The sequence below is a fragment of the Arvicola amphibius genome, chromosome 17 (assembly GCF_903992535.2).
Source record: "Arvicola amphibius chromosome 17, mArvAmp1.2, whole genome shotgun sequence".
Classification (NCBI taxonomy): Eukaryota; Metazoa; Chordata; class Mammalia; order Rodentia; family Cricetidae; genus Arvicola; species Arvicola amphibius.
This window is the reverse complement of record NC_052063.2, coordinates 17590571-17615393: the sequence shown is the minus strand read 5'-3', so window position 1 is coordinate 17615393 and position 24823 is coordinate 17590571. Positions and strand designations below refer to the sequence as shown.

At 35.8% G+C, this 24823-nt stretch overlaps 1 protein-coding gene and 1 pseudogene across 1 annotated transcript in view; one reads left to right on the top strand and one right to left on the bottom strand.

The window, feature by feature from the left end:
• Positions 1-24823, top strand: part of Lrriq1 (leucine rich repeats and IQ motif containing 1) — a 140471-nt gene that overhangs the window by 24428 nt on the left and 91220 nt on the right. The window contains exons 10-12 of the mRNA XM_038314967.1: positions 740-890; positions 17293-17486; positions 20126-20253. Of these exons, the coding sequence (XP_038170895.1) occupies positions 740-890; positions 17293-17486; positions 20126-20253 (473 nt within the window). The remainder of the gene's footprint in view (positions 1-739; positions 891-17292; positions 17487-20125; positions 20254-24823) is intronic.
• Positions 11945-13017, bottom strand: LOC119803614 (annotated as a pseudogene).

Here is a 24823-nt window from a genome sequence, read left to right as displayed (position 1 = left end):
AGGGGTTCTTCGTTTCCAAGAGTGGGCATTCATGCAGTCATGTGTCAGTATGCAAGTGCACATCAAGCACCTATCCCATGTCATCCACTGTTTCATTGGCTAAGCTGTGAGTTCATGCGGGAGGGAACCACATGTGTGCCAATACTGGGTTGTCTAAGAGATTTTCCAACTCATGTTCCTTCACAATCTGCCACCCAGTGTCTTCCTTATGATTAGAAAATAGGCTCACATCCCAAAGACCACAGAATCTCATTAGTTTATGCCATCAGTTCATAAACTTTGCATGGTGTATGAGCAGCTTTTTCTTACCCTTCCTCACATACACTTGTGAAAGCATGGTCCTTACAAGTCAGAGAGATGCCCAGTAAGATGAGAAGCCCCTTCCCCACCCGTCCACTCAGGAATCATGGTGAGAATGGGCTCAGTAAATCACCACAGCCTGAAAACACAAACAACATAATTGACTAATATTCCACTGTGCTTATTTAGGTTGTTCAAGTATTTTGTTGCATTATCTTCTATATTTTAAAGACTATTAAGCCAACGTAAAAATAGCTACTTCTTTGTGTATTAATTTTTCTTCTTCATAGCATAGTTATTTGCATGATTAGTTTAGAAACTAGAGACTTATGTGTCGATTTAGACATTGTATCTCAACCTTAATATTTTGAAAGGATTAAGTATTATATTGATAAAGTATGGAAATAAAATTATTGTATTTGCTCTTTCTCTGCTTTAGGAAAACCACATTGAGATTATCAATTGTGAAAATATGGAAAATCTCTGTGTCCTTCTTCTTAATAATAACCTGCTGACGTCTATTCATGGTTTGGATGGATGCACGAGGATACAAAACCTCGAACTTTCACATAACAAAATCACTCGAATCAGTAAGATCAGTTTTAATATTTCAGCATTTATTTTGCATAATTGTATTTTTTTCATTCATTCATTTGCAAATTAGCCTCTCTGAGGGCTGGGGCGTTGTCACAGTTGGTAAAGTGTTGACCGGCAGACATGAACACCTTAGTCTGATCGCCAGAGCCCCTGTAAACAATCCTGGGAAGATGTGAGGGAGATGCTCAGGGCTTAAAATGCTTGCAGTTTAAGTTTAGGATTGAGGTTGGGTCAGAGAACCCATGTAAATGCTGCATGAGTATGGGAACCTACTTGTAATCCCAGTCACTGAAGGAAGGGATAAAGAATCCTCAGTACAAGCTGTCTTGGAAGAAGAGATTTATCAGTAAGTTCTGGCTTTAATAGAGATTCTCTCTCAGTGAATGAGGGGGTGAGGAAGCAATGCTGGATTATTCCTTCAACAACAACCTTAGGCCTTCACATGTACACATACCATATGTATTTTAACATGCATACAACTTGTATACTACATACACATATGTGCACACCCATATATACACATGAGAAGGGAAAAACAAATCAGGCTTAGAGCATACATTCATAATCTCAGTTGTAAGGAAGTAAAGACACTCTGATTCTTGAACCAGCCTGTCCTCATTAGTGAAATAGTGAATTCCAGTGCAATGGTGATACACATCATATATATAAACACTCACACACACACACACACACACACACACACATTAGACCACTATCACTGATATGCACATTTTGTTATTTTTACACCTATTTCATCTAGATTATAAAAATGGCATTATTTTAATGTATGTTAAAACAACACAACCCCTGTGTCCTAAATGAGTAGCCATTAGTAGTCTCTGAAGTTAGGATATTCCTTTCTTCGTTTTTGTCCTTATAGAGGTAAATTAAGCTCCACTGGGGAATTTAAAACTTGCTCCTATGGCCTAATTTTATTGATCCTGTACTTGCCACACTTCTCAGCATTTGCAATAAATATTTTCCTATTTACTTGCTTGTTCCTATTAACTTGATTTTTACTAAATAGATCACTTGAACTGACTGACTCTTTCCACTTTCACTGAGGCTGCTAACATCACATGACATAGTGTATTAGGGTACATTTCCAATGAGGCTCCCGGTACCTCATAAATAACTGTTCATAGCTGTGTGTCCACAGTTGGGTATTTCATGCTTTCTAATCAATCCAGCTGAAGAGATACACATTTATTTTTTTTTCCAAATTTAATGTCAGGTACTGAAGGACCCTCGTAGGGACTGAACAGTTAATAAACAGTTAAGGTTTGTAAAAAGTTTGACTCTGATAGCTCTACAAATAGCTAAACGTCTGCTTCACCCCCATGGATATCACCTTACCTCCTCTTCCATCCTAGTCACTATTAATCCTGACTGACACAGACATATCTGGTGGGAGTGGAGGATGTATTTAGTGGGAGTGCAGGATGTATTTAGTGGGAGTGGAGTATGTTGAGGAGATAAAGTCAGCCTCTGTCCATGCAGGTCAGGTTCTATTGAGATTTCTTGACATTCCTTCTGTGTGTTTGCTTAAATTTGCTTTTTCTTCCTTCGATGTGGAAAAACTTTAAACATTTGTGAAAATAAAATAATACAGCAGAAACTGGACATGTCCATTATATATGTTCAGTGCTTGCCTGAGTTTTCCTTATTTCTGTTTTTGTTTTTAAAAGAATCCTTAAATGTAATTCTATGTCTTCATGTTTGAAGAAACAGTTTCTCGGAATGGAATGTCTTTTCACTTAACCACAGAGTATTGTTGCACCCAGTAAACCTAGTAATGATTCCTTGCATGAACCAATAATACATGATCCTATATTCTTGTTTTCTCGAAAGTATCACATTTATTTGAATAATAGCATGGATCATAAACATTTTTAATTTATCACAATCTTGAAGTCCTTTATCTATAGCAATCCTTTAGTTGCTATGCTCATACATTCATATGTGGCAAAACCTATGTATGGCATAATCCTCCTGGCTTTGTACATGTGCTTCCCTTGCAGCGTCAGTAAAATTGCTCCCCCAAGCCTGATAGAAGGGTTTGATCAACTTGGATTTCAGCTGCGTTGACAAGACTTCTTTACAGATGCTGTTCTGTCATCTACCTAGTCCTGGGGTAGTCTTCCCTGCTATGTTGTCAACCTACCAGGAGATACATTATGAAAAATCACTGAATCTCCCTTCCCCAGTAGCTATCCAATGTCAGTAGCTCCGCAGCTGGTTCTGGAATTTCATGCCCACCTTCCCCCATCTTTGTGTAATTTTTGTTTGGTTTGAGCTTGTGCATACTGTTGCAATCACCATGAGTTTCTATGTGCAGTGGCCCTGTTGTTTCTGGAAAATACTGTTTCCTTAATATTATCTCCTACCCGTGGCTCTTATAATCTTTCTGGCTCTGAGCTTTTGGGAGAAGAAGTGTGATATGTATGTCCTACTTAGGGCTGAGCACTCCACGGTCTCTTCATTTCTATAAGTTGACAAATTGAGGGTTTCTGTGCTAATTGGTATCTCATGCAAGAAGCTTTTATGATGAGTATTGAAAGATGCTCTGATCTATGAGGACAACAATAAATCACTAGGAATAGTTTTATTATTGTATCCCTTTAGTAATGGGTTCTTTTCTGACCAATCTAGCCACAGGTCTGTAATCTCTTTTGTGGTATCAGGTGGTCACTTCATGGAAAAGAATTTAGATTCTATCAGAAAGTGGTTGGTTACTCCCATAACATTTGTGCAATTGTTGCACCAGAGGTCTTATCTGGCCAGAGCAGTCATTATTGTAACTCAGTTATAACTGTTCACAATTGGATGAACTAATGAATACTTTTTTTCTTCAGTAGCATGCATAACACTTTCAACACCACAAAAGATAGCCAATAAGGAGTTAGTTTCCATGTGACTATCTTCTTGTTTTCTTCACATTCTGTGACTTAGGTGTGTTGTTTCTTCAGCAATAGGATCTATTAATAGAGCCTTCAAAATTTATGATGGGTCTTCCTATATTGGTTATCTTAATCAGGAGCATCCCTCCCAGGCATCCCCACCTCTCTAGATCATTCCTCACAGTTATAACCAGCAGTTCCTTTCATAGGTGAATCTTTATCCTGTCCAGTTGCTAATCTACTTTAGCTACATCATATCTATAGCCATAATTTCACTAAATGTGGCACATTTTTTAATGTTTTATTTGAAAGTTTTTTTTTTCGTTTTACATACAACATCAGTTTTCCTCTTCCTCCCCTCCTGTTGATTACACCCCACACCTTCCTACCACCTAATCTCCCATCTCTTCCTCAGAAAGGATAAGTAAGTCCCCCCATGGAGAGTCTACAAAGCCTGGCTTATCAAATTGAAACAGGACAAGCTCCTCCCTGCTGAGCAGGGAATCCCTCCTTAAGAAATGGGCTCCAAAAAGCCAGTTCATACACTCGTGATAAATGCTAACACATTTTAAGTGATGTTATTTAAAATTCCTTAAAATTTTCACTTATTATGGAGTTTATAACAGTCCTTTACCTTGACTGCCTGTTATCTTTTCATTGTGAATTACTGCCTGATGTTAGGTCAGATAATTAGCTGTGATTTGTTTTGTAGGCCAAGGGGCTTTTGTAATTTAGAAAAGCCTGTGTTGTACTTCTTTAAGTACAACAACTTCTTTAAGTGTAGTGTCTTTTGGAAGCCTGATAGTAATGAAGAGTATATCAGTTTCTTTTCTGTTCTTTACACTCTTCAATTGTATGCTCAGACACTTCATTCTAATATTGTGTATGTATTGGCAAAAATGCTTAAATCATCACATATCCCTTTCTGCAGGTTCTGATATGTAATTTAATTGGCTTTGCAGTTGTATGTTGTTCTTTTTCTGAAGATTTACATTTCTTTGCAAAAATATTTATTATTTCTCATTTCTCATTTTCCTTTTGTTTACTCATAGCCAGAGAAAACCTGCACTTCTACTATTTAGAATATTGCATGGCTTTCTTGTCAGTTGTATATAGTGCTATTGTAATCAATGTTTTATGGGCCTTGAAAAGGTGACCGACTTTTGTTTTTCATTGGGAGACAATTTTTATTCTATAAGCTCTAACTCAGTTATTTCATTTATGCTGATTGGTTTTAGACTGGTTGGGTTGTGATATTTTAAATGTCAGCTGTTATTATTCATAACAATAATGTTAATAATATTATTATTAGCAACACGTTGCTTTGCATAGCTTTGGCTTTCTTCCTTGAGACTGTGAATTTCTACATTTTCAAAGAAGACTGTTATTTTTATTATGAATTTCAGTCTTGAAGGTTATGCTACCATAGTTGCCTCTCAAATGTCCTTGAAACTAAAGCCCATTTTTCTTTCATGACTTTTCTTTTGCTTTTTCCTCCAGATCACCTTCTACTTAAAAATGTTTCAAGAATCATTGATTTAGATATTTATAGTAATAAAGTTTATTTTGGGACCACCTTTTTGATCCATGTTTAAAGTTTCTGTCATATAGGCTCTCTTACTTGTAGTGTTCAAACACCCATGAATTTTGTCAAATACAAATAATTGTTGTTACATTTTTGTTTTGTTTTGAAATTCTAGTATAAAAACAGATAGGAATAATGATTTTTTAAAATGAAGGCAAGAGCATTAATAGTATATTACTGTGTGGGCACACACGAGAGTGCTAGAGCAAAGCTAAAAAGAGCAAAACAGACACTGTTTTTAAGAATTAGTAGAGTCGCCATTTTTATTGGCAGTAGTGCTATGTGGGAATTTGTGTAAGCATTGGATTTCCTGGGACAGAATATCTATCAGATGTATGTGAAAGCTGCCACTGCTTTAATTGATGTGTCTGAGGTATCTCTGTAGTACAGAGAAAACAAGCCTAGGATGCCTTTGCTGTCTTTTGGATGTAGTGAGACTGCTCTATTTATTGAGTGCGAGAAGAGTGTATATTTGCAACTGCTTTCCTGACGACCAGTGGAGTCTGTTTTTCATCTTTAAGAACAGCCTAGAAATTCTGGTTGAGCTATGGGAAAAGATCGATTTTGTCATTTGGATGATATACTGCTCTTAAGAACTCTCACGAAAGAGCACAAAGATGGATTGGTATTTAGAAGTCAGCAAGTTACAGTTCCACTGTATAATATTTCTTAAGTAGGTGAAGTAAAATTGGCAGAGATACCATGCTATTTTATATTTTTAGTTTCAAATTTAATTGCTTGCTGATGCTTTTCTAAGTCCTCTCTGTCTTTGCTGTAGGCAATAAGCAATGCTCACTTTAAATAATCTATATATTATAAAAATATTATAAATGTTATCTGACTGTGTTTCATTTAGATTTAAGTGGACAATAGTAATATTACCATTAAGCTTTTTAAATCAGTTCATTAGATATTAAAATCAATTCACTACAAATTAAACAATTCAACATTGTAGTGGCAATATGAAATAATTAGATTAATTTCAAAGAAAGAGGTACTCTTAACAAAAGTACTGATAAACTCAAGTTATGAAACTGGATTTTTATTATTATTAAATTTAATATTAAAATATATTTACAGGCAGTATCTCTGGGAATATATAGTTTTCACTAATGGAATATACATTTAAATCTTAATTGAATGACAGTACTAATATTTCAGCTTAAGTACTGAAGTACATACTAATTGTTGTTAGTGAAGTTAAGAAATAGGCAATTTTTTTAGTGTGTGCTTTTGTAGAAGTTATGTAGTAATATAAAGGGTACTGTTATGTTTTTTTATTTAACTTCTTTATTGATTCTTTGGGAGTTTCACATCTTGCACCCCGATTTCGCTCATTTTCTGGTTCCCCATATTCCTTCACCCCTGAAGCACCCCCAAAAGCAAACAAAACAGTGAAAGCAAGCAAACAAAAACAAGGACAAAAGAAACAAACAAAAAAAAGTGTTTTTAAGTTTCTGTGAATCCTTGGCACTGTTTGGAAAGATATTTCCATATAAGAAGAATTTGACATGCTCTGGAATTTTTTCTGCATATTCAGAATTAGCTCACAAATGCTTACTGATTAAGTGATCTTTAGCAAATTTGCTTTTATCAGACCAGACATTTAGTTATTCTTCTTTACTTGAATGATGTTTTATTTTTCTTGAATTTTCCATTCATAATTTAGTTTAGTTTGGTTGGAATGCAGTTAAATCGGGATGTTTCCATATGATTTCTATAACCGATGTCTTCTTTTGCCTAAAACTGGGAAAACATTTGTTTTCAATTTGTTAGAGGGAGAAACAACCCTGGAGTGGAAGTTTGACATTGATGGTTAAAGTTTCTAAAACTGGCTTGCAGGCAATTTTAGGATTTTATGTTTTATTGAAATAGTTTTCTTTCGAACATAGGCAATTCCAATGAAAAATAGGTAATTTATGTTCAGATATATAGTCAAGTATTCTTTATTTCTTTCATTTTCATGTTAGTTCTTAGTGACTTTAACAGAAACATTATATTTATTGTTTTTTGAAAATAACTTCATGTTTTATGAAAATAAAATTTTATAAGTATCATTTACAGAAAAATAGATTTTAATATAGCCTTATTATAATAAATAAGTAGCCTTCATCCTAATACATTAGTTGTGTAATTCACTTCTCATGTAGAGATTATGAAATAGTTACAGATGAATCTTCTCTTCTTTCACATATTTAAAAAAAAATCATTACCCATTTGCTGAAGTAGGTCAGTTGAAGTTACACACCTAGTAAATGATGTAGGCAGGATTTCAGGTTTGGAATTCATTCTATTTCCTTATTTTTTAATGTTGAGTGGTTTTTTTGAGATGACAATATAATTACATAATACACCTGTCACACAACTTTTGAACCGAAGACTCATAGTCATTGTGCAAAACGCGACGGGAATACATCAAGATTATGTGTTTGAATTATTGAAGAAGAAAGTAAAAATTCTAATGTTTAGCATGTAGAAATGTTTTCAGTATTATACCATAAACATTTGGATCCACTAGATGGCACTAGTTCACCTTTGAAAACGCAGTCAGTGCTTTATAAAGAAATTGCCCAGGTTTACAAATAGAGAAAAAGCTGACCGTAGGTTTTCAGCTAACTCGTGAAAAAAAAAATTGTGGAGAAAATTCACAATATTGATGGGTGCCCTGACTCCTTGTTCAATGTTTCTTGTTTCTGTAGATAATTTAAAACCCTTGCGGACTTTGCGCTGAAATTAAAACTCTCAAGCCCAGCTAAGCATATGTGTAGGTAGTCGTGAAAAAATTTTGGACATAAACACCTTTGAAGAACTGAGAGAGCGTGGATGTTAACCTTGTATTCATTGAAAGCTTCCTGGCTACTTTCACATCTTTAGCTTTGCTATTTATATCAGGTGACAGGTTTTATTGTAGGTTGGCTAATTGCTGTGAGAATTTTTTAAATTGGATATTTAAAATGTTTGACCCATATATACCATGGACTGAGTACCTTGAGCAGTAGACACACTTGGCTTAAGCTCAGGCTACATTCCAGGATTGGGGGGCTTTAAAGAGCTTTATAAAGTTAAGAATACCATAGGTTTTCAAAGTACAACTTGGATTCTTCTGTGGAATTCTTCTGTGTATGTTGTTATGCCCCCTTTTTATTTCTGATTGTGTTAATTTGGATATTCTCTCTCTGCCTTTTGATTAAATTGGATAAAAGTTTGTCTATTTTGTTGATTTTCTCAAAGAACCAACCCTCTGTCTCATTGATTCTTTGCATTGTTTTCTTTGTTTCTATTTTGCTGGTTTCAGCTCTCAATTTGATTATTATGTCTCGCCCTCTAGCCCCCTGGTGAGTTTGCTTCTTTTGTTCTAGAGTTTTCAAATGTTCTGTTGGGATTTTTTTTCCAGCTTCCTCATGTAGGCATTTAGTGCTATGAACTTTCCTCTTAACACTGTTTTCATTGTTTCCCATAAATTTGAGTATGTTGTGTGTCATTTTCATTGAATTTTTGGAAATCTTTAACTTCTTCCTTGACCCATTTGTGAATCAGGTGAGCATTGTTTAATTTCTACAGGTTTATGAGCTTTCTGAGATTAGTGTTGCTGTTGAATTCTAGTTTTAAGCCATGGCAATCCAATAAGATACATGGGGTTATTCCAATTTTTTGTATCTGTTGACGTTTGCTTTGTTACCTAGTATGTGTTCAATTTTTGAGAAGATTCCATGAGGGGCTGAGAAAAACGTATATTCTTTTATGTTTGAATGGAATGTTCTGTAGATGTCTGTTAAGTCTATTTGAATCATAACATCTGCTAGCTCCTTTATTTCTCTGTTAAGTTTCTGTCTGGTAGACCTGTCCTGTACTGAGAGTGGGGTGTTGAAGTCTCCTACTCTTTGTTTGTGGGGTTTGATGTATGATTTAAGCTTTGGTAGTGTTTCTTTTACACACAAGGGTGCCCTTGTATTTGGGGCATAGATATTCAGTATTGAGATTTCCTCTTGATGGATTTTTTCCTGTGATTAATATGAAATGCCCTTATTTGTCGCTTTTGTTTGATTTTAGTTTGAAGTCTATTTTGTTAGATATTAGGTAGGATAGCTATACCAGCTTGTTTCTTAGGTTGATTTAATTAATTTTTTCCCAACCCTTTATTCTGAGGTGATTCCTATCTTTGAGATTGAGAAAGAAAATAGATTCATATATATTGCCAAAACTCAAGTCCAAATGGATCAAAGACCATAACGTAAATCCAGCCACACTGAACCTCTTAGAAGAGAAAGTGGAAAGTACACTTGAATGCATTGACACTGGAGACCACTTCCTAAATATAACCCCAGTAGTATAGATTCTGAAAGAAACAATTAGTAAATGGGACCTCCTGAAACTGAAAAGCTTCTGTAAAGCAAAGGACACAGTCAACAAAACAAAATGGCCTCTTACAGAATTGGAAAATATCTTCACCAACCTCACATCAGACAGAGGTCTAATCTCCAAAATACTCAAGAAATTGATCATCAAAAAAAGACCAAATAATTAAAACAAACAAACAAAAAAAACACAAAAAAACGGAGTACAGACCTAAACAGAGAACTCCCAACAGATGAATCTAAAATGGCTGAAAGACATTTAAGAAAATGCTCAACATCCTTAGCCATCAGAGAAGTACAAATCAAAACAACTCTGGGATTCCATCTTACACCTGTAAGATGACAACCTATACTGGAGAAGATGTGGGGTAAAGGAAAACCTCTATTATTGCTGGTGGGAGTGCAAACTGGTACAGCTTCTCTGGAAGTCAGTATGGTGATTTCTCAGAAAATTGGGGCCAACCTACCTCACAATCCAGCAACCCCACTCTTGGGCATATATCCCAAGGCTGTACAATCATGCCACCAGGACTTTTGTTCAACTATGTTTATATTATTATTTGTCATAGTCAGAACCTGGAAACAACCTAAATGCTCCTCAACCGAATAATGGATAAAGAAGATGTGATATATTTATGCAATGTTGTGGGAAAAAACTAATGACATCTTGAAATTTGTAGGCAAATGGATGTATCTGGAAAACATCATTTTGAGTGAGGTAACCGAGACCCAGAGAGACAAATATGTATTCACTCACCACTGGCTTTTAGTCATAAAGCCAGTTTACAATTCACAATTCCAGAGAACCTATACAGCAACGAGGAGCCTAAAAGAGACGTAAACGGATCTAATCTACATTGGAAATAAAAAAAAAAGCCAAGTGCTCCTAAGTAGATTGGGAGCATGGGGATCATGGGAGAGGGTAGAGGGGAAGGGGGGAAGGAAGTAAGAGGAGTGGAGAAAAACACATAGCTCAATAAAAACAACTAAAAAAAAAAAGAAATCTAAGCCCCAATGGCATCCTGCAAAAAAAAAAAAACACTTTAGAAACCCTGTATAAATTATTATTGTTTCAGTCTTTTGAAGGAGTTTTTTGAGTATTCTTGTGGCTATTTGTTTTGTTTTTGTTTGGGAGGAAGAACTAACTGTTATGTTGACTAGGAAAGAATAATTCTTAAGAGTGTTGAACTATTGTCCTGGCTACATTTCCTTTTCCTGTCTATGTGAAAAACAACACAATGACAAAAGCACATTGAAAGAGAAAGAGTTTAATTGGTACATCATTCCACCATTGCAAGGAAGTTAACGCAGCACGAGCTTGAAGCCAATGCTATTCACGTTATATCCACAGTCAAGAAGTAGAGAATATTGAATACTGCATATTAAGGTTCTGCTTGCTTTCTCCACACTTATTTTCTAAACAAATTGATATGGTGAAATGAGAGCCATTTTCACATTTTTTAGCTCTAAATGTCTGAATTAACTGAAGGTAGCTTTATATTTTCCTAGGACTCCAGATTTCTGAAGGTGCTCAACAATGATGGAAATTTAAGCATATATATATATATATATATATATATATATCGTGTAGTGACCACTTAAAATGTTTGATATTCTATCTTCTAAAACATTATCATTTACCTCTGCTTAGAGTCTTTGAACTTCTTTGTTACTACCAGAATACTCAATTAGCTATTTACGGATTAACATATTTTAAAGCATATTATCTCCCTATATAACATAAGAAAAATTATCAAATTATGTGAAATTTACAGGAAGCAAAATATGCAAGTAAAATTAATTAAAGTTTAAATTTGCATTTTACACTTAAATATCACTCTTTCATCTTCATCAAATTTCCCCTGTCAAATGGAACCAGCATATAAGGGACTCTTTCTATTTTGTGCTGTGTGTTATAGTCTATGTTAACTTTTTTTTGACTCCTGATTTTATTATCAATTTATTTTTCTACTGAAAGTAGTCTTCAGTGGCTGGGAAGCCTGGCCTCCCAAGACCAGGGTCAGTTGGAGCTGTTTTTTTGTTGGAAAGAGTGGGTGGGTGAATGGGTAGGGGACTGGGATGAGGGCAGAAGACCCCCGCTCTGCTGGCAGTCTTGGGTGACTAAGACGAACTGCACTTCACAGAGCCTGGGGTGCGGTGGGAAGGAGGTGAGGCAGGAATGACAAGCTGGGGATATAGGACCCACCTCAGTACCCAGCTTCATTCTCTTCTAATGTCTCTCCACTGGTTGTGTTCTCTGCAGTCTTGGAGGCCTTTTTCTTCTTTGTCTGGGTTTTTCGACTTGCGGAACTCTGGACTTTAGCTCTGAATCCTAGACTTCCATCTCTGACTTGTAGAGGTCAGGCTCGAAGGGACCACTGGTTATCCACATGGGGCCACTGGGCATGAGAAGGACTGTAAATTTAAACTGGGCAACATATTCTCCCTCCTCATAGAGAACATTAAATGGCAGCAGTAATTCATGCTTGGCACATTCTACCACACCCATCCGAGCCTTCTTGTCTTCAAATGCTCTTAAAGTAAATGGCATGGCATCAAAATGCCTTTCCACCTTGCTGAAAAAGGCACGTGAAGTCTTCATCTTCAGGCCGTACTGTTTAGAGGGGTCGCGTTTGTAAATGGTAGTTCTCTGTCCTGAATCTTTGGCCTTGCCTTCTCCTGAGCTGACGAGGACATCACAGCATAAACTTTATGTACCTCAAATTCAGCCTTTACATGGTCCTTTTTCTGCTGGTCTGTAGGATTCAGGATGATGGTTTTCTCTCCATCGATCACATGCTGCTTCAGTTGGTGTGACAACATACCTTCTACTGGCGTGCAATTACATGAGTGAGCAACTTTGTTCCAGGCTTCTGTCACATGTGTGTTCTGGTTTCCAGGTTTGACCAGTCGTAAGGCAGCTTCAGCACAAAGATGAGCTGCCTTAATGACGTCTGCTTTCTGCCCTGTGACCTGGGTCCCCTGAGCTACATACACCAATCACAAAAGTATGAGCCACGTTAGCAATGAAGCCGTCCACATGGACTCCAAGGTCAATTTTTACCAAGTCACTCTTCAGAGGGGAGAAGTGACATACACAGTTATTTACCGAAATGCTGGTAGGAAAGGCAATACCTTTCTTCATTTCCTTCTCTTTCTTGAAGATTTTCCCTGTCTCTTCCATGATCATGGTATCTCCTTTCTGACACAGGCTCAGTACTGACACACCTGAGCTGGCAGCGTCCACCAAAGACTGAAGTACCTGGTTTTTTTTGGTCATTCAACCCCTTTCTTTTTATGGCAACTGTGATGCCAGCATCTCTGAAATCTCTGCCCTTGTCACTCTAAATGGACAGGAATAATCATATTGGAGGAGAAGAACATGTTCTGGCAGTGATTTATGGGGTGATGGAGAAATGGGCTCTACATACAATATGCACTGAAAAGGTCCTCGTCGTCTAATCACCACGTGCAATGATTAGTGCAAGACAGACGTTAAAATTGTATATTTGCCATGGTGAATTTATTCCAATAAACTTTAAACACTAAAGTCCTACTATTGTGCTGCCGAACTGTACAGCTACATCCATAATGTTGCCCATTAGTTTTCCAGTCTTTCTTTATAGTGATTCCTTTGGCCTTAGTAAACTTTAGTAATCACTAGACTGCTCTTTTCTTCTATGGGAGCAGCATGTTTAGTGTCCTGATATGAGTGATAACATGGTTAATGTCATCCTTTGTCTGCTTAAATCCCTTCCTATAACTTCCTCTCATCATATTTTAAGTATCGGCACAACAGTTAGCATGGAGTCCCCAGTGCCACATATACCCTGACATGGCTTTGCCTTTTCATCATTTCGGTACCACAGTGGTAGCAAGAGCATTAGTAGTGCATTTCAATCTCAGCTATATACCAAGTTCGAGACCATCCTGGTCTGTATGACACAGACCCTTGCACGCACGCGCGCGCACACACACACACACACACACACACACACACACACACACACACACACACAATTTAGATTTGTTCAACATTGTATAGGTTGACATACATTAGTATATCATTGTCCTTCCGTGTAGCAGTACTATACATAGGAAATTATGCATACTCATTTTACAGAATCCCTATAACACTTAACTCTTCTCTATTAATGCACCTTATCTTCATTTTTCCACTAAAATATCAGTGACCATTTGTACTTGTAATCTTATTATTGTACGTATAGAATGGGTTCTTGGAAATAGGAACATGTTTTAGTTACATTTGAATTGCTGTTACAAGACACAGTAGCTAAGGCAGCAAATAGAAGAAAGCATTTATTGTGGATTATGGTTTCAGAAAGTGAGTACATGACCATCATGGCAGGGCGAATGGCACCAGGCAGGCAGGCTGGCATGGCACTGGAGCAGAAGAAGTGAGTTACATCTGATTCACAATTACAAGGCAGAAAGCACAGACTGGGAATAGATAGTATGAACAATGAAACCTCAAAGTCTTGCTCTAGTGACACACCTCCACCAGGGCCACACCTCGTAACCGTTCCAAACCATTTGAACCACCACAAAAGCTAGATCAAAGGCATTTCAATCTTGTGAGGCTTTAAATGATCTTTTTTCCACTAAATTGTAATCGTTTGACAGAGTTTTGAACACACTAAAAATACTTGCTTGATGATGATTACAATTCGGGTATATTTTAGCATTTGATAGCATTTGATATTTGCTGATGAACCTAACTGCTCCCAAACGGACAGAATGTGAATTATGTTTTGCATATCTGAGACAGAAATTGTTGACTGGCATTTTGAGATATATAGAGAAAAGGGGACACCATGAGCCAGTGTGTTCATAAAGATAAATGAAAGCAAAATTGCTTAGAGTCCGGCTGGTCATCTGAAGAAACTTTTCTCCGTTGCTGAAAACCCACACAAGTAGTTATGCCTATTTTTTTTTACCTTCCAATGTACTGTTACTTTTCTCTAGATATTGCTACGAATGTCTCTATCATTGAAGTTTCCAATGATTTCATTGCTACCAAAACAATGACCTCTTCTCCCTTTTATTGGTAACTATGCCTGACATGATCCATGGTTTGTAATTTATCACACAATTCTAATTGCCTTTTCCTCTTCTGCTGTAAGGAAGCTGCTTGTTTGTTTCCCGGCCACCTGGCAGCTCAAAATAATCATACAGAAACTGTATTATTTAAATCATTACTTGGCCCATTAGCTCTAGCTTCTTATTGGCTAACATTTACATATTAATTTAGCCTATTTCTATTAACCTGTGTATCGCCACGAGGCTGGGGCTTACAAGGTAAAGTTCTGGTGTCAGTCTCCAGCACATGGCTTACAACAAATTGGTTTCTACATGGCCATTTAAAATCCACTTAAAACCCAAGAGAGCTTGGAGAGTAATTCTAGACACAAAATAACAGCGTTAAGCATGGCTTCTTGGTAGCAGCAATTTCTCAGATTTGCTAACTTTGCTAGAGGCAAGTGCATCTCATTCAAGAGAGGCTTCCTGACTCAGCTTTTGCTGCCAACTTTGCAGCTCTTTTAAGAGGCCCTGCCACCAAATACTTAAATGGTGTTTATGCATAGCATAGCCTACAGCATGCTTCTTGGTGGCAGCATGGACCTTTAAACTCCAGAGTAGGGACAATAAGCATGGCTCTAGCCAGTACCTTAGCCATGAGGCTAGACTCTCAGAAAACTAAGGAATGGGCTGGATCCAACTATCAAAGTCGTGGCTTTAATCCTAGCCATATCGTTTAGCAAATGAAAGACTCATGTGGTCAGAAAAAAAGAGATACAGTAAACATAGTTTCAGACAAAAAAAAACCCCTCTAAACAGTTTGTGGTGTGTTTAAAATATTTGTAGTTTTGGGAGAAAAAAGAAAAAAGATAATGTCCTTAAAATAAAAAAAATGAGAATAATTTTGACAAAAATTAAAAGGAATAGAGTTTAAAATAAAGCCACGAAAAGAGGGAAAATACACAGAGAGTCTGGGTACTGTATATTATTGTGTTATCTTTAAATTGTATGACTGCTGAGGAAGGAGCAACAGCTGCTAAAAGACTTTTGATTATTAATGCTGCTGAATTAATCTAACATATATATTTTAAAAATGCCTTGACTTCAAAATTTAAGTCAAAAGATATGTTACTTTAGAGAAGAGGTTTTACTTTTGTTTCCACAGAAAATAAGAGGCTGTGGATTTATTCTAGGCTAATAAAAATCAGGTTTGATCAAAGAAGACCTCTCCCCCCGAAGAACCTCCAGTAAGAGCAGACGGTCCAGATGATCCAACATTTCAGAGGACTTCTGTTGGAGTTTCCTCTGAGTTCTGCATCCAGAACAGTTTCAAGACTGCTGCCTGAGATGATCAAGCCTCACAGTATACTCAAGTGATGACTTGATCATAATTCTAAATTTTCTTTAGGTCCCCATAAGATTATCAGTGCCCCAAATGAGCAGGAAGTAGCCTGGAAAACTACACCTGCTTTACCAAAAAAAAAAAAAAAAAATGAACTATGTATATTTTTCTTTGTTTAGAGTATTGGTTACAAGTCATTATGGATAATGGTCAGGAAGAAAGCTAAACAAGGGAGATTAAATTTATAATTCTTGTTTTAAAAGGGGGAGCAGGGAAGTACTGTGGGACAATGATTTGTAGCCTGGCAATTGCATTTTAATAAAATGCTAATTGGACAGTAGCCAGGCTGGAAGTATAGGTGGAGCAATGAGAACAGGAGAATTCTGGGAAGAGGAAAAGTCAGTCTGCAGTCGTCACCCAGACACAAAGAAAGCCAGACACAGAACAAGCATGATGTGACTGCCTCCCTGAAAAAGGTACCAAGCCACATGGCTAACACAGATAAGAATTGTGTGTTAATGTAAGTTATAAGAGTTAATAAGAAGCCTGAGCTAATAGGCCATTCAGTTTACAATTAATGTAGGCTTCTGTGTGTTTATCTGGAACTAAACAGATATGGGACCTGGTGGGACAAAAACCTCTGTCAACTGATTCTCCCAACAGTTTTTGTTGTATCTGCTGTCTCATTTTTGCTTCTGTTGTCAAAAAAAGCTGATTTCTGCAACCTTATGTTTCATTTTTTATCATCTTGAACAATGCTTTAAAAAGCTAAAAAAAAATGTTATTTGCCACTCTGAGTTCAAAAAAAATTTTTGTTAAGATTGGCTTTCCTCGTTTGTTTCTTTGAACATTCCTATTTCCTAATCTATGCATTAAAAATTTCTTTCAGTTTTTAATTTATATATAACTTTATAGCTAAACACTGTTTTTGAAAACTAGGTATAGTATTACATGTCTGTAATCCTAGCAATTGAGGGGGTAAAGTAAGATGTTTAAGATATGAACTATGCCACAAGTTTTAAACCAGCCTGAGTTTACAAGGAAACACTGTATTTAAAAAATGCAGATATAGATGTAGATGTGATTTTATCTCCAAAAACTGTTTGCATAATATTATATCTCAAGAAGAATATGTAATACAAGTGTGATATTGAAAAAAAACTTATCTTCTAGGTGGTTTAGAATCTTTGAAATCCCTTCAGCAACTAACTATGGACCATAATCAGTTAATCAGCACTAAAGGTCTTTGTGAAGTACCAACCATCATATACTTGGATTGTTCACATAATCATCTTACTGATGTTGATGGCATCGGATATTGTGGATTGCTCCAAATAGTAAAGCTGCAGGGAAATTACCTAAGAGAGGTAAATTATATAAACAATTAATATTCATAACCAGTGCAATGTCCTTCTTTTAATTGAAATATCTACAATGTATTTTGAAAGCAATTTGAATATTTTTTCTTTATTTTTAATTAATAACTGTATATTTTTTACAAGGTCCCTTTTTTCTTTTTAGTTTTTGTTAGAATATATTAATTACACATAATAATGATTTTCATTATTGTATTCCCATACATGAGCACAATATATTTTGACCATATTCGCAAAACACATTACTCTCTCATTCACTTCCAATACCAGTTATTTCCCCTTTGAACTTGTTGCCCTCTTATATCATTTATTTTGTATGTGCGGGAAGGGAGAGAGATGGAAAGAGGAAAAAAGAGAAAGAAACTCAATGAGTTTCATTCATGCTGTGTACAGGAGTTTGGCTAGGTAATTATTTTTTCAGGAACATTTAAATACTATTACTAACTGCATAGAAATCTTCAGAGAAAGGTAGGGCTTCGTGGGGCATTTAGCATTCCATGGCTAGGTGTTGTCTAGTCTAACTTAAAGGAGATCTTTTGTAGGTCGTCTGACTGCTAGTACTTCAAGAATGTAATGGCCATGTTGTGCCCTGAAGATAGTGTTCCAAGTGCTCTATCTCATTTCCTCCAGGTTTGGCTCCTTTTGAAATGTTCTCTGAGCTTTGGAAGAGCTTACAGATGGGCATTCAACACCAGTTTATTATTCTTTCTTTGATCAGTTGAGTCTATAAGTCACTATTTCAAACCTTATTGAAGCTGATTACAGTAATATATGATAATTAGATTAGTTATTGAGAAGATATTTTTGAAAGGCACACCGGGTTTATTTAACAAAATATCATCATTGTCTTCTGTAGATGGAAGTTTCTGCACCACCCAGTCTCACAGCTGTTCAGTCCCAAAGAAATACACAGAGGCTTATATTAATTATAAACTGTTTGGCTTATTGTTCAGGCTTAATACTATCTCTTACAACTTAAATTAACCATAATTCTTACCAATACTTAGCCACATGACTCAGTACCTTACTCAGTGAGGTATTCTCATCTTGCTTCCTCAGCATCCGGTTGGTGACTGCCTCTCTGCTTTTCCTCTTTCTAAAACTCTCATAGTCTGGTTGACCACCCTGCCTGGATACTGGCCAATCAGTGTTTTATTAAACCGATATGAGTGACAAATCTTTACAGGCTACAAGAGCATTATCTCTCCGCATTCTTCCCATTAGAGCTTATAAACTTCCCTTCAATGGAGTTTATACCATGTTTCCTGTACCAGGCTGCCGCGAACTGCACTTCTTACCCTCCCCCCCCCCCTGCACTCTATGCACTAGAATCCAGTTAGCAAGCTTTGGGCAAGGGTCTGGAGGTTGAGGAAACACACGCAGAGACAGACCGACACACGGACCTCCAATCACTGGTACAAAGCCCTTCTTTAATAGCACCATGGAGGCTTAAATACCCTGCAGTTAATGGCCAACAGGTGAAAATCCCATCCTCTGATCCTCTAGGCAAGGCACAGCTTTTAGTCACTTCAATTAGAAGGCTCTAGCAGGGAAGAGCAGCTGAAGGCCAGGACTCAATTAGTCCCAACACCAGACAGGAATTTTCTCCTATAGAGGAAGCAATAAATTCAATCAGAGAGCAGTTGTTTTCTCCAGGAACAGATTTGCCACTGCTGAACTACTGGGTTCTTGCCACTTGTCTTATGAGTAGTATTGCATCCAGGTATACAACTGAATATGAGCATTGATGTCAATTCTCCCCAAGAAGCCTGTATAGATTTTTACTACAGTCTGCGGGCTAGATAGCAAAGAAGGGTTCAGCCCAGTTCCAGTTTTATTTCTTTATGTCATGCAACCAAGGCAGGTGGAGTCTTCATCAATAAGATCTTAACCATCTAGTTCTGGTAATCAATCAAGACCAGTGGCAATTGCCCATATATTTTTATGGACCAACAACATGGAGATGGGAGCACTCTTGGAACCAGGATTTTCATTTAATAATACCTAACTTCTGGGAGCAACGTCAACTACCTAAACAGGATACCATCAATAAAAGCTCATTTTAATTATATATTCATATGATATTTTCCTACAACTTTACTTTCATCTGAACATCTGCCCCATATAGACTTTGGTCTGTTTCCTTGCCTTTGTCCCGCTTCCCAACATCTGGTCTTTCATACTTGTATTCTTATATTCTACTACCTCTCTTAAATATCTTTCCTGCTCATTGGCCTCTTTTCATTATTTTAAATTTTTATCCACTTCGGAAAAAAAACCAATTTCTTATGGTGTCTAATAAGTGTAGTTTAAGGTAAGATTCTCAATGAACTAAACTATAGCATATATAATATTTCAGTCTCACTTAGGTACATAAGTTGGAACACATTTATCTACTATCAAGATTAAATTGCATTTTGTCATAAAACTTCTTGTAAAGAACATTAGAAATAATAAAATTAGTTAGTAGGCATTTTATCCATACTGAAACACTCATAATAATATGCTTTGAGTTACTGTTTATTGCTTATCAGAATGTATATCTCACAAGCTTTGGTAGACTCTATACTTTTAAATTTGCTTAGAAAATGTTTGCCTGTTATCAAGTAATAAAATATATTTAATTGCAGCCTCCATCCTTAAAAAATCATGTTCTGCTTAGAGAATTGCATTTGGATGACAACAGCATCTTAAATGCAGAAGTATTTTCTTCATGTTGGCTGCCTCTACTACAAGATCTTAGTATCTCTCAAAACAGGTAAAAACATTTTATTTTAGGAATAGTTATTTTAAATTGCTGTATGATATACATAAACTAGAAAGCTTGGGATTCCTGAAATTAAGTCAGGATGATTCAAAATAAATCAGTACATAAGATACACATATAACTATCTAGAGGTTTAAAAACTGAAGTGACTGAGTTACCCGAGGCACTCAGTAAAATTTTTAAGTTTATTCTACTTAGTTTATTTCCTCTCAAAAATGTACTTGTAGAAACATCTCAAGACAGGCTTGTTTATGTTTATAGAGAATTGGTCTTCAAAAATATAAAATATAGGAAATTTAATACAGAGGGATGCCTCACTCTCTCAAATGCTATTTATTAAGTCATAAAACAATGTTTTTTTTATCTTCTCTCAATCTGCTTGTCTTTTGTAGTTGTTAAAATGGATTTAAATTTGAATTCCACAGGGGTCTAAAGGAGTAACACTTAAAATGTCTTAACATTAATATAAACTGAGTACCTGCATCTATAGGCACATTACAGACTATCAAATATCTAGATCTTTGGACTGAATTATTGTGTAAAGTCAAAATATCACAATAATGTGTGTCATTCTTTCTCTCTGTGCTTAATGTTTTATTGAAAGATATTCAATCTAATATGATTAATTTATTAACAACACACATGTGGAGAAAGATGGTTGAACTACCTATAACAAGAAATTAATTTTTTTGTGTTACAAGATGTTTACAAGACCAGTGAGAAAGGACAACTGTGTACTTGCTGATAAACCATAAAATACTTTCAGTCTTTGCCAAGGAATGTTCATATTTTAAGCACGTGTGTATCAAATGATTTAACCCAGAGATATTAATCTTTGAAAATAAAAAACCTAAATATATGTTTTAAAGTCACATTAGATTGTTGCGATCATATCTAAATTATGAAATCTGACTTGCAGTTAACAGAACATTGTTTCAATTTGAAGTAAGCTCCTTAAGTACATAACCACATATGTACATTGGGTCTATGTGAATAAATAGGATCTTTTTATTACAAATATAATCAAAAATGAAGTGATCAATTATGACTTGGACACATGTAGTAAACCATGCACAAATGGGTACAATACACATATTTGACAGAAGTAGTTCTCAAACCATATTTCTAACACTAGAAAATGTTTATATTAAGAATATTTTAAAAGAAAAATGCCCTTAGTTATTTGACTGCTTAAGCCTACAATGAAATATTCTTTCTGTCAAAGTTAAAATCTCACAGGTAATGATGAGCTTTGGCTTTATCATTCTCTAATGATATTCCCCTATCAAGGAGTTATTCAACTACACCAATCAGTTCTTGGATTTAATAATTATCATTGGAATAATTACTCCTAATTTTTAATATTTGTAATTTTATTTACTTAGAGAAAACATTTGTATACTAAGGTGGGGCTTTTTATTTTGAGAGCTATAACATTGAGATGCATATATTATAACCTTTATAAACTTCTTGGGAAATAAAAATTAAACTTGTATCATGTCTGTACAAAACGTCATTCAGACTAAAAAAGAAAAGCATCATTTGAAATTTTATTAAAAAATACATAATGCATGTATAACCAGCATAAGAGTAAAGAAAAAGGTTTTGAGAATGAAGGGGGCAGGTAAGTATGTGGAAATATGTGGGGAAGACAGTCAATGTACATTATATACTGATAAAAAAGGAATATACAGTTATTAAATATATGTATAATTATTATTGCATAAAACATATAGAATTTATAATACTATCACTTATTTAAGCACATTTTATACTATCAAATCCTTTGCATATATCAGCATATGCTGTTAGTAAAGCAGGAGACCTGAAGGTACATGAGGAGAGGAAACTATTTCCTAATGCCTTAATAATCTCAGGATTTAGTCTTTTCTCAGCAGATTTATTTCTTTAGCTATGATGCACGTCACAGTGTTCTGTCTGCAGTGTGTGCAGTGCCACATAGCGGGTGTTAAAACTCAGAAGGACTAGTTAGGTTTGTGGTTTGAATCTTTGATATCCCAGTCAGTTTGCATGAAGCAGATCTTTGCATTGTCTAAGACTTAACTTCACCAAGTGTCAAAGCGCTGCTGTTGCCTACCTTCTGCTACCAAGTTCAAGTATCATCCACATAGGGAATGAATGTGAGTCCAATGAATTTAAAATAGAGACATTTAAAATGCGGTTGTATAGACATCGTTGGGATGTCTAATTAGGATACTCTTACATGGTTTATATTTTCTTTGACTTTTGGTAACTATTTCCATCACAAGGAAGAGATTATACATCCACATACCTTCTTTCCGCACAAATGGAATACATAGAAAGAGCAGTATTTAGTGAATATTGTTTGGGATACTTGTTTCATCCAGTCTTCTGTTTTAAATTTTCATTAGGCCATGTGACTGGTTTAAGTTTGACTCGGAGGAGTTCTAACTAGAAGACTCTCTGGCTAGATAAACTCTCCTACTTCCAGTCAGACCCTAAATGGGGGCAGAATGGAAACTTACCCATTGGGTGCTCATCGAACAAATCTTTGCTTTTTTGTCGTCTTTGAAAGTTATATCTTTTAATGCCCAGGGCTAATGTGACAGGGTCAAGTCGTATTAGGTTTTCACTAATGTCCCTTTGTCTTTCTGGTTTGAATTTTCTTCAAAAAAAAAATTCATGAAATGTCAGTAAAGGGAAAAACTATAAATGTGTGAGTAAAAGGAATCTATGATCAGATTTCTACCATCACAATGGAGAGTCATAAAGACGCATGAATAGCTACTTTCCTTGATTAAGATAAAAAAAAACCAATTCACAAATTAGGGTTTTATAAGAATGAGAACGTGAATAGATAAAAATACATATTACAGAGATATTTAGCCACAGCAGAAATTTAATTGTTTAAATTGCTATTTTAAAAAGTCATACTGCTTTTAAATTCTAGAATGACATTGCTTATTTTCTCTTGGTGTTTTTAAGTATATATCACCATATAGCCTTGAGAAGTACACAAAATATTATGAAGAAAAAAAAGTAACTGCATTATGAAGCGTTAACTAATTTACTCGCTATTGAATTTTAGTGGAAAGACAAAGATTTAATACTTAAATGTAGCAAAGCCACAAACATAATTTTGGTTAAGTATTTTATGCTATCACTTGAAGAATCAAAATTTTGCATCTGTAAAATTATCAGGAACATGTTCAGGACAGAGGCACTATAAGATGAAGGCTTACATAAAATAATTATCCACAGTGCTCTAATTTTGCCCGTCTTCCTCCTCCTCTCCTTCACCAAACCCCTGCTTCCCTGCCTTTTACTTCTTTATCCTCTCTTCTTCCTTTGCTTCCTGTTACACTCATGTGACATTTAAGTCAATTTTATTCTTAGGTTGTACAAAGAAGGGTTTGTAGTTCCATCTTTTTTTCCTGTTTTCTTTAAGTATTTTTAAGTATTTTTGTTCTACACCCTGTCACCCATGAGACTCTTTTAAAGAAGTGGCAGTGTACAGGATTAGAATGAATGGTTATATTGTGCTTAGGAGTGACGACAGTGAACGGCATTTTCCTCCAGCCTCGTTTTCGTATAGGTTTCATCAGTAGTATCTTCTTTCCTTCTCCTAATGCAGAACAGGGTAGTACAAGGGAGGAGTCAAGGTGCACACAAGGGTTAGTCTGTGCCAGACACCATGAGGCTTTTAGCCACAGTGCTGCTGTGTGACCTCAGACCTTAGAATAATAGTTATAATAGGTTTAGACACATACACACATGCAAGAGAGAGGGAGACAGAGACAGAAAGATAAAATTAATTTGAATTTCTCAGAATTTACTTGAATATATATATATATATATATATATATATATGCCATATGTTAAGTATCATTATTTCTTGCATGAAAGTAAATTCATACTTCTAATTGTGAACGAAGCACAATACATTAGGTATTTATATTGATCGTAACTCACTTCAGTCTAAAATATTTTTAAAGCAATAATCAGTTATTTTATTAAAAGTGATTTTTTTAAAAAAAAAACTTGTCTGTGTATGCACACACACACACACACACACATATATAACTATAACCTGTTAAGTTTGTTTTTGTTGTTTATATGTAGTATATTGTATACTAAAACCCTGCATTGAACAATGAATAAGGGGACTAAAGCCTGGCAGAGGCTTAATCTTCTTCCAGCAGTCCTTAGTTCCTCTAGATTTTTGTCTGGGAATGGAGCCCTGTAAACTTTTCTCTTCCATGTTAAAACGTTCATTGATACTGCCAGTAGTCCAAACTTGTTAGTGGGACTATAATAGGGAAAACTTCCATAGTTGATTCTGCCTCTTATATTCTTTCGGAGCCCTTTTAGAATGTTCTCTGAGCCATAGATTCTGTAGGGGTGGTATAGATGTAGTCTTTTGAGCTGGGCTCCTCATGACTCATTTATTGTTGCACTGTGACCCGTGTGTTCACACACACACACATGCACACACACACGCACCCCTGAATGTTTGTGTGTAACAATAATAAGGAAAGAGAAATAGGCTGTCAACTTGGAGGGGACCATGTAGAGGTTT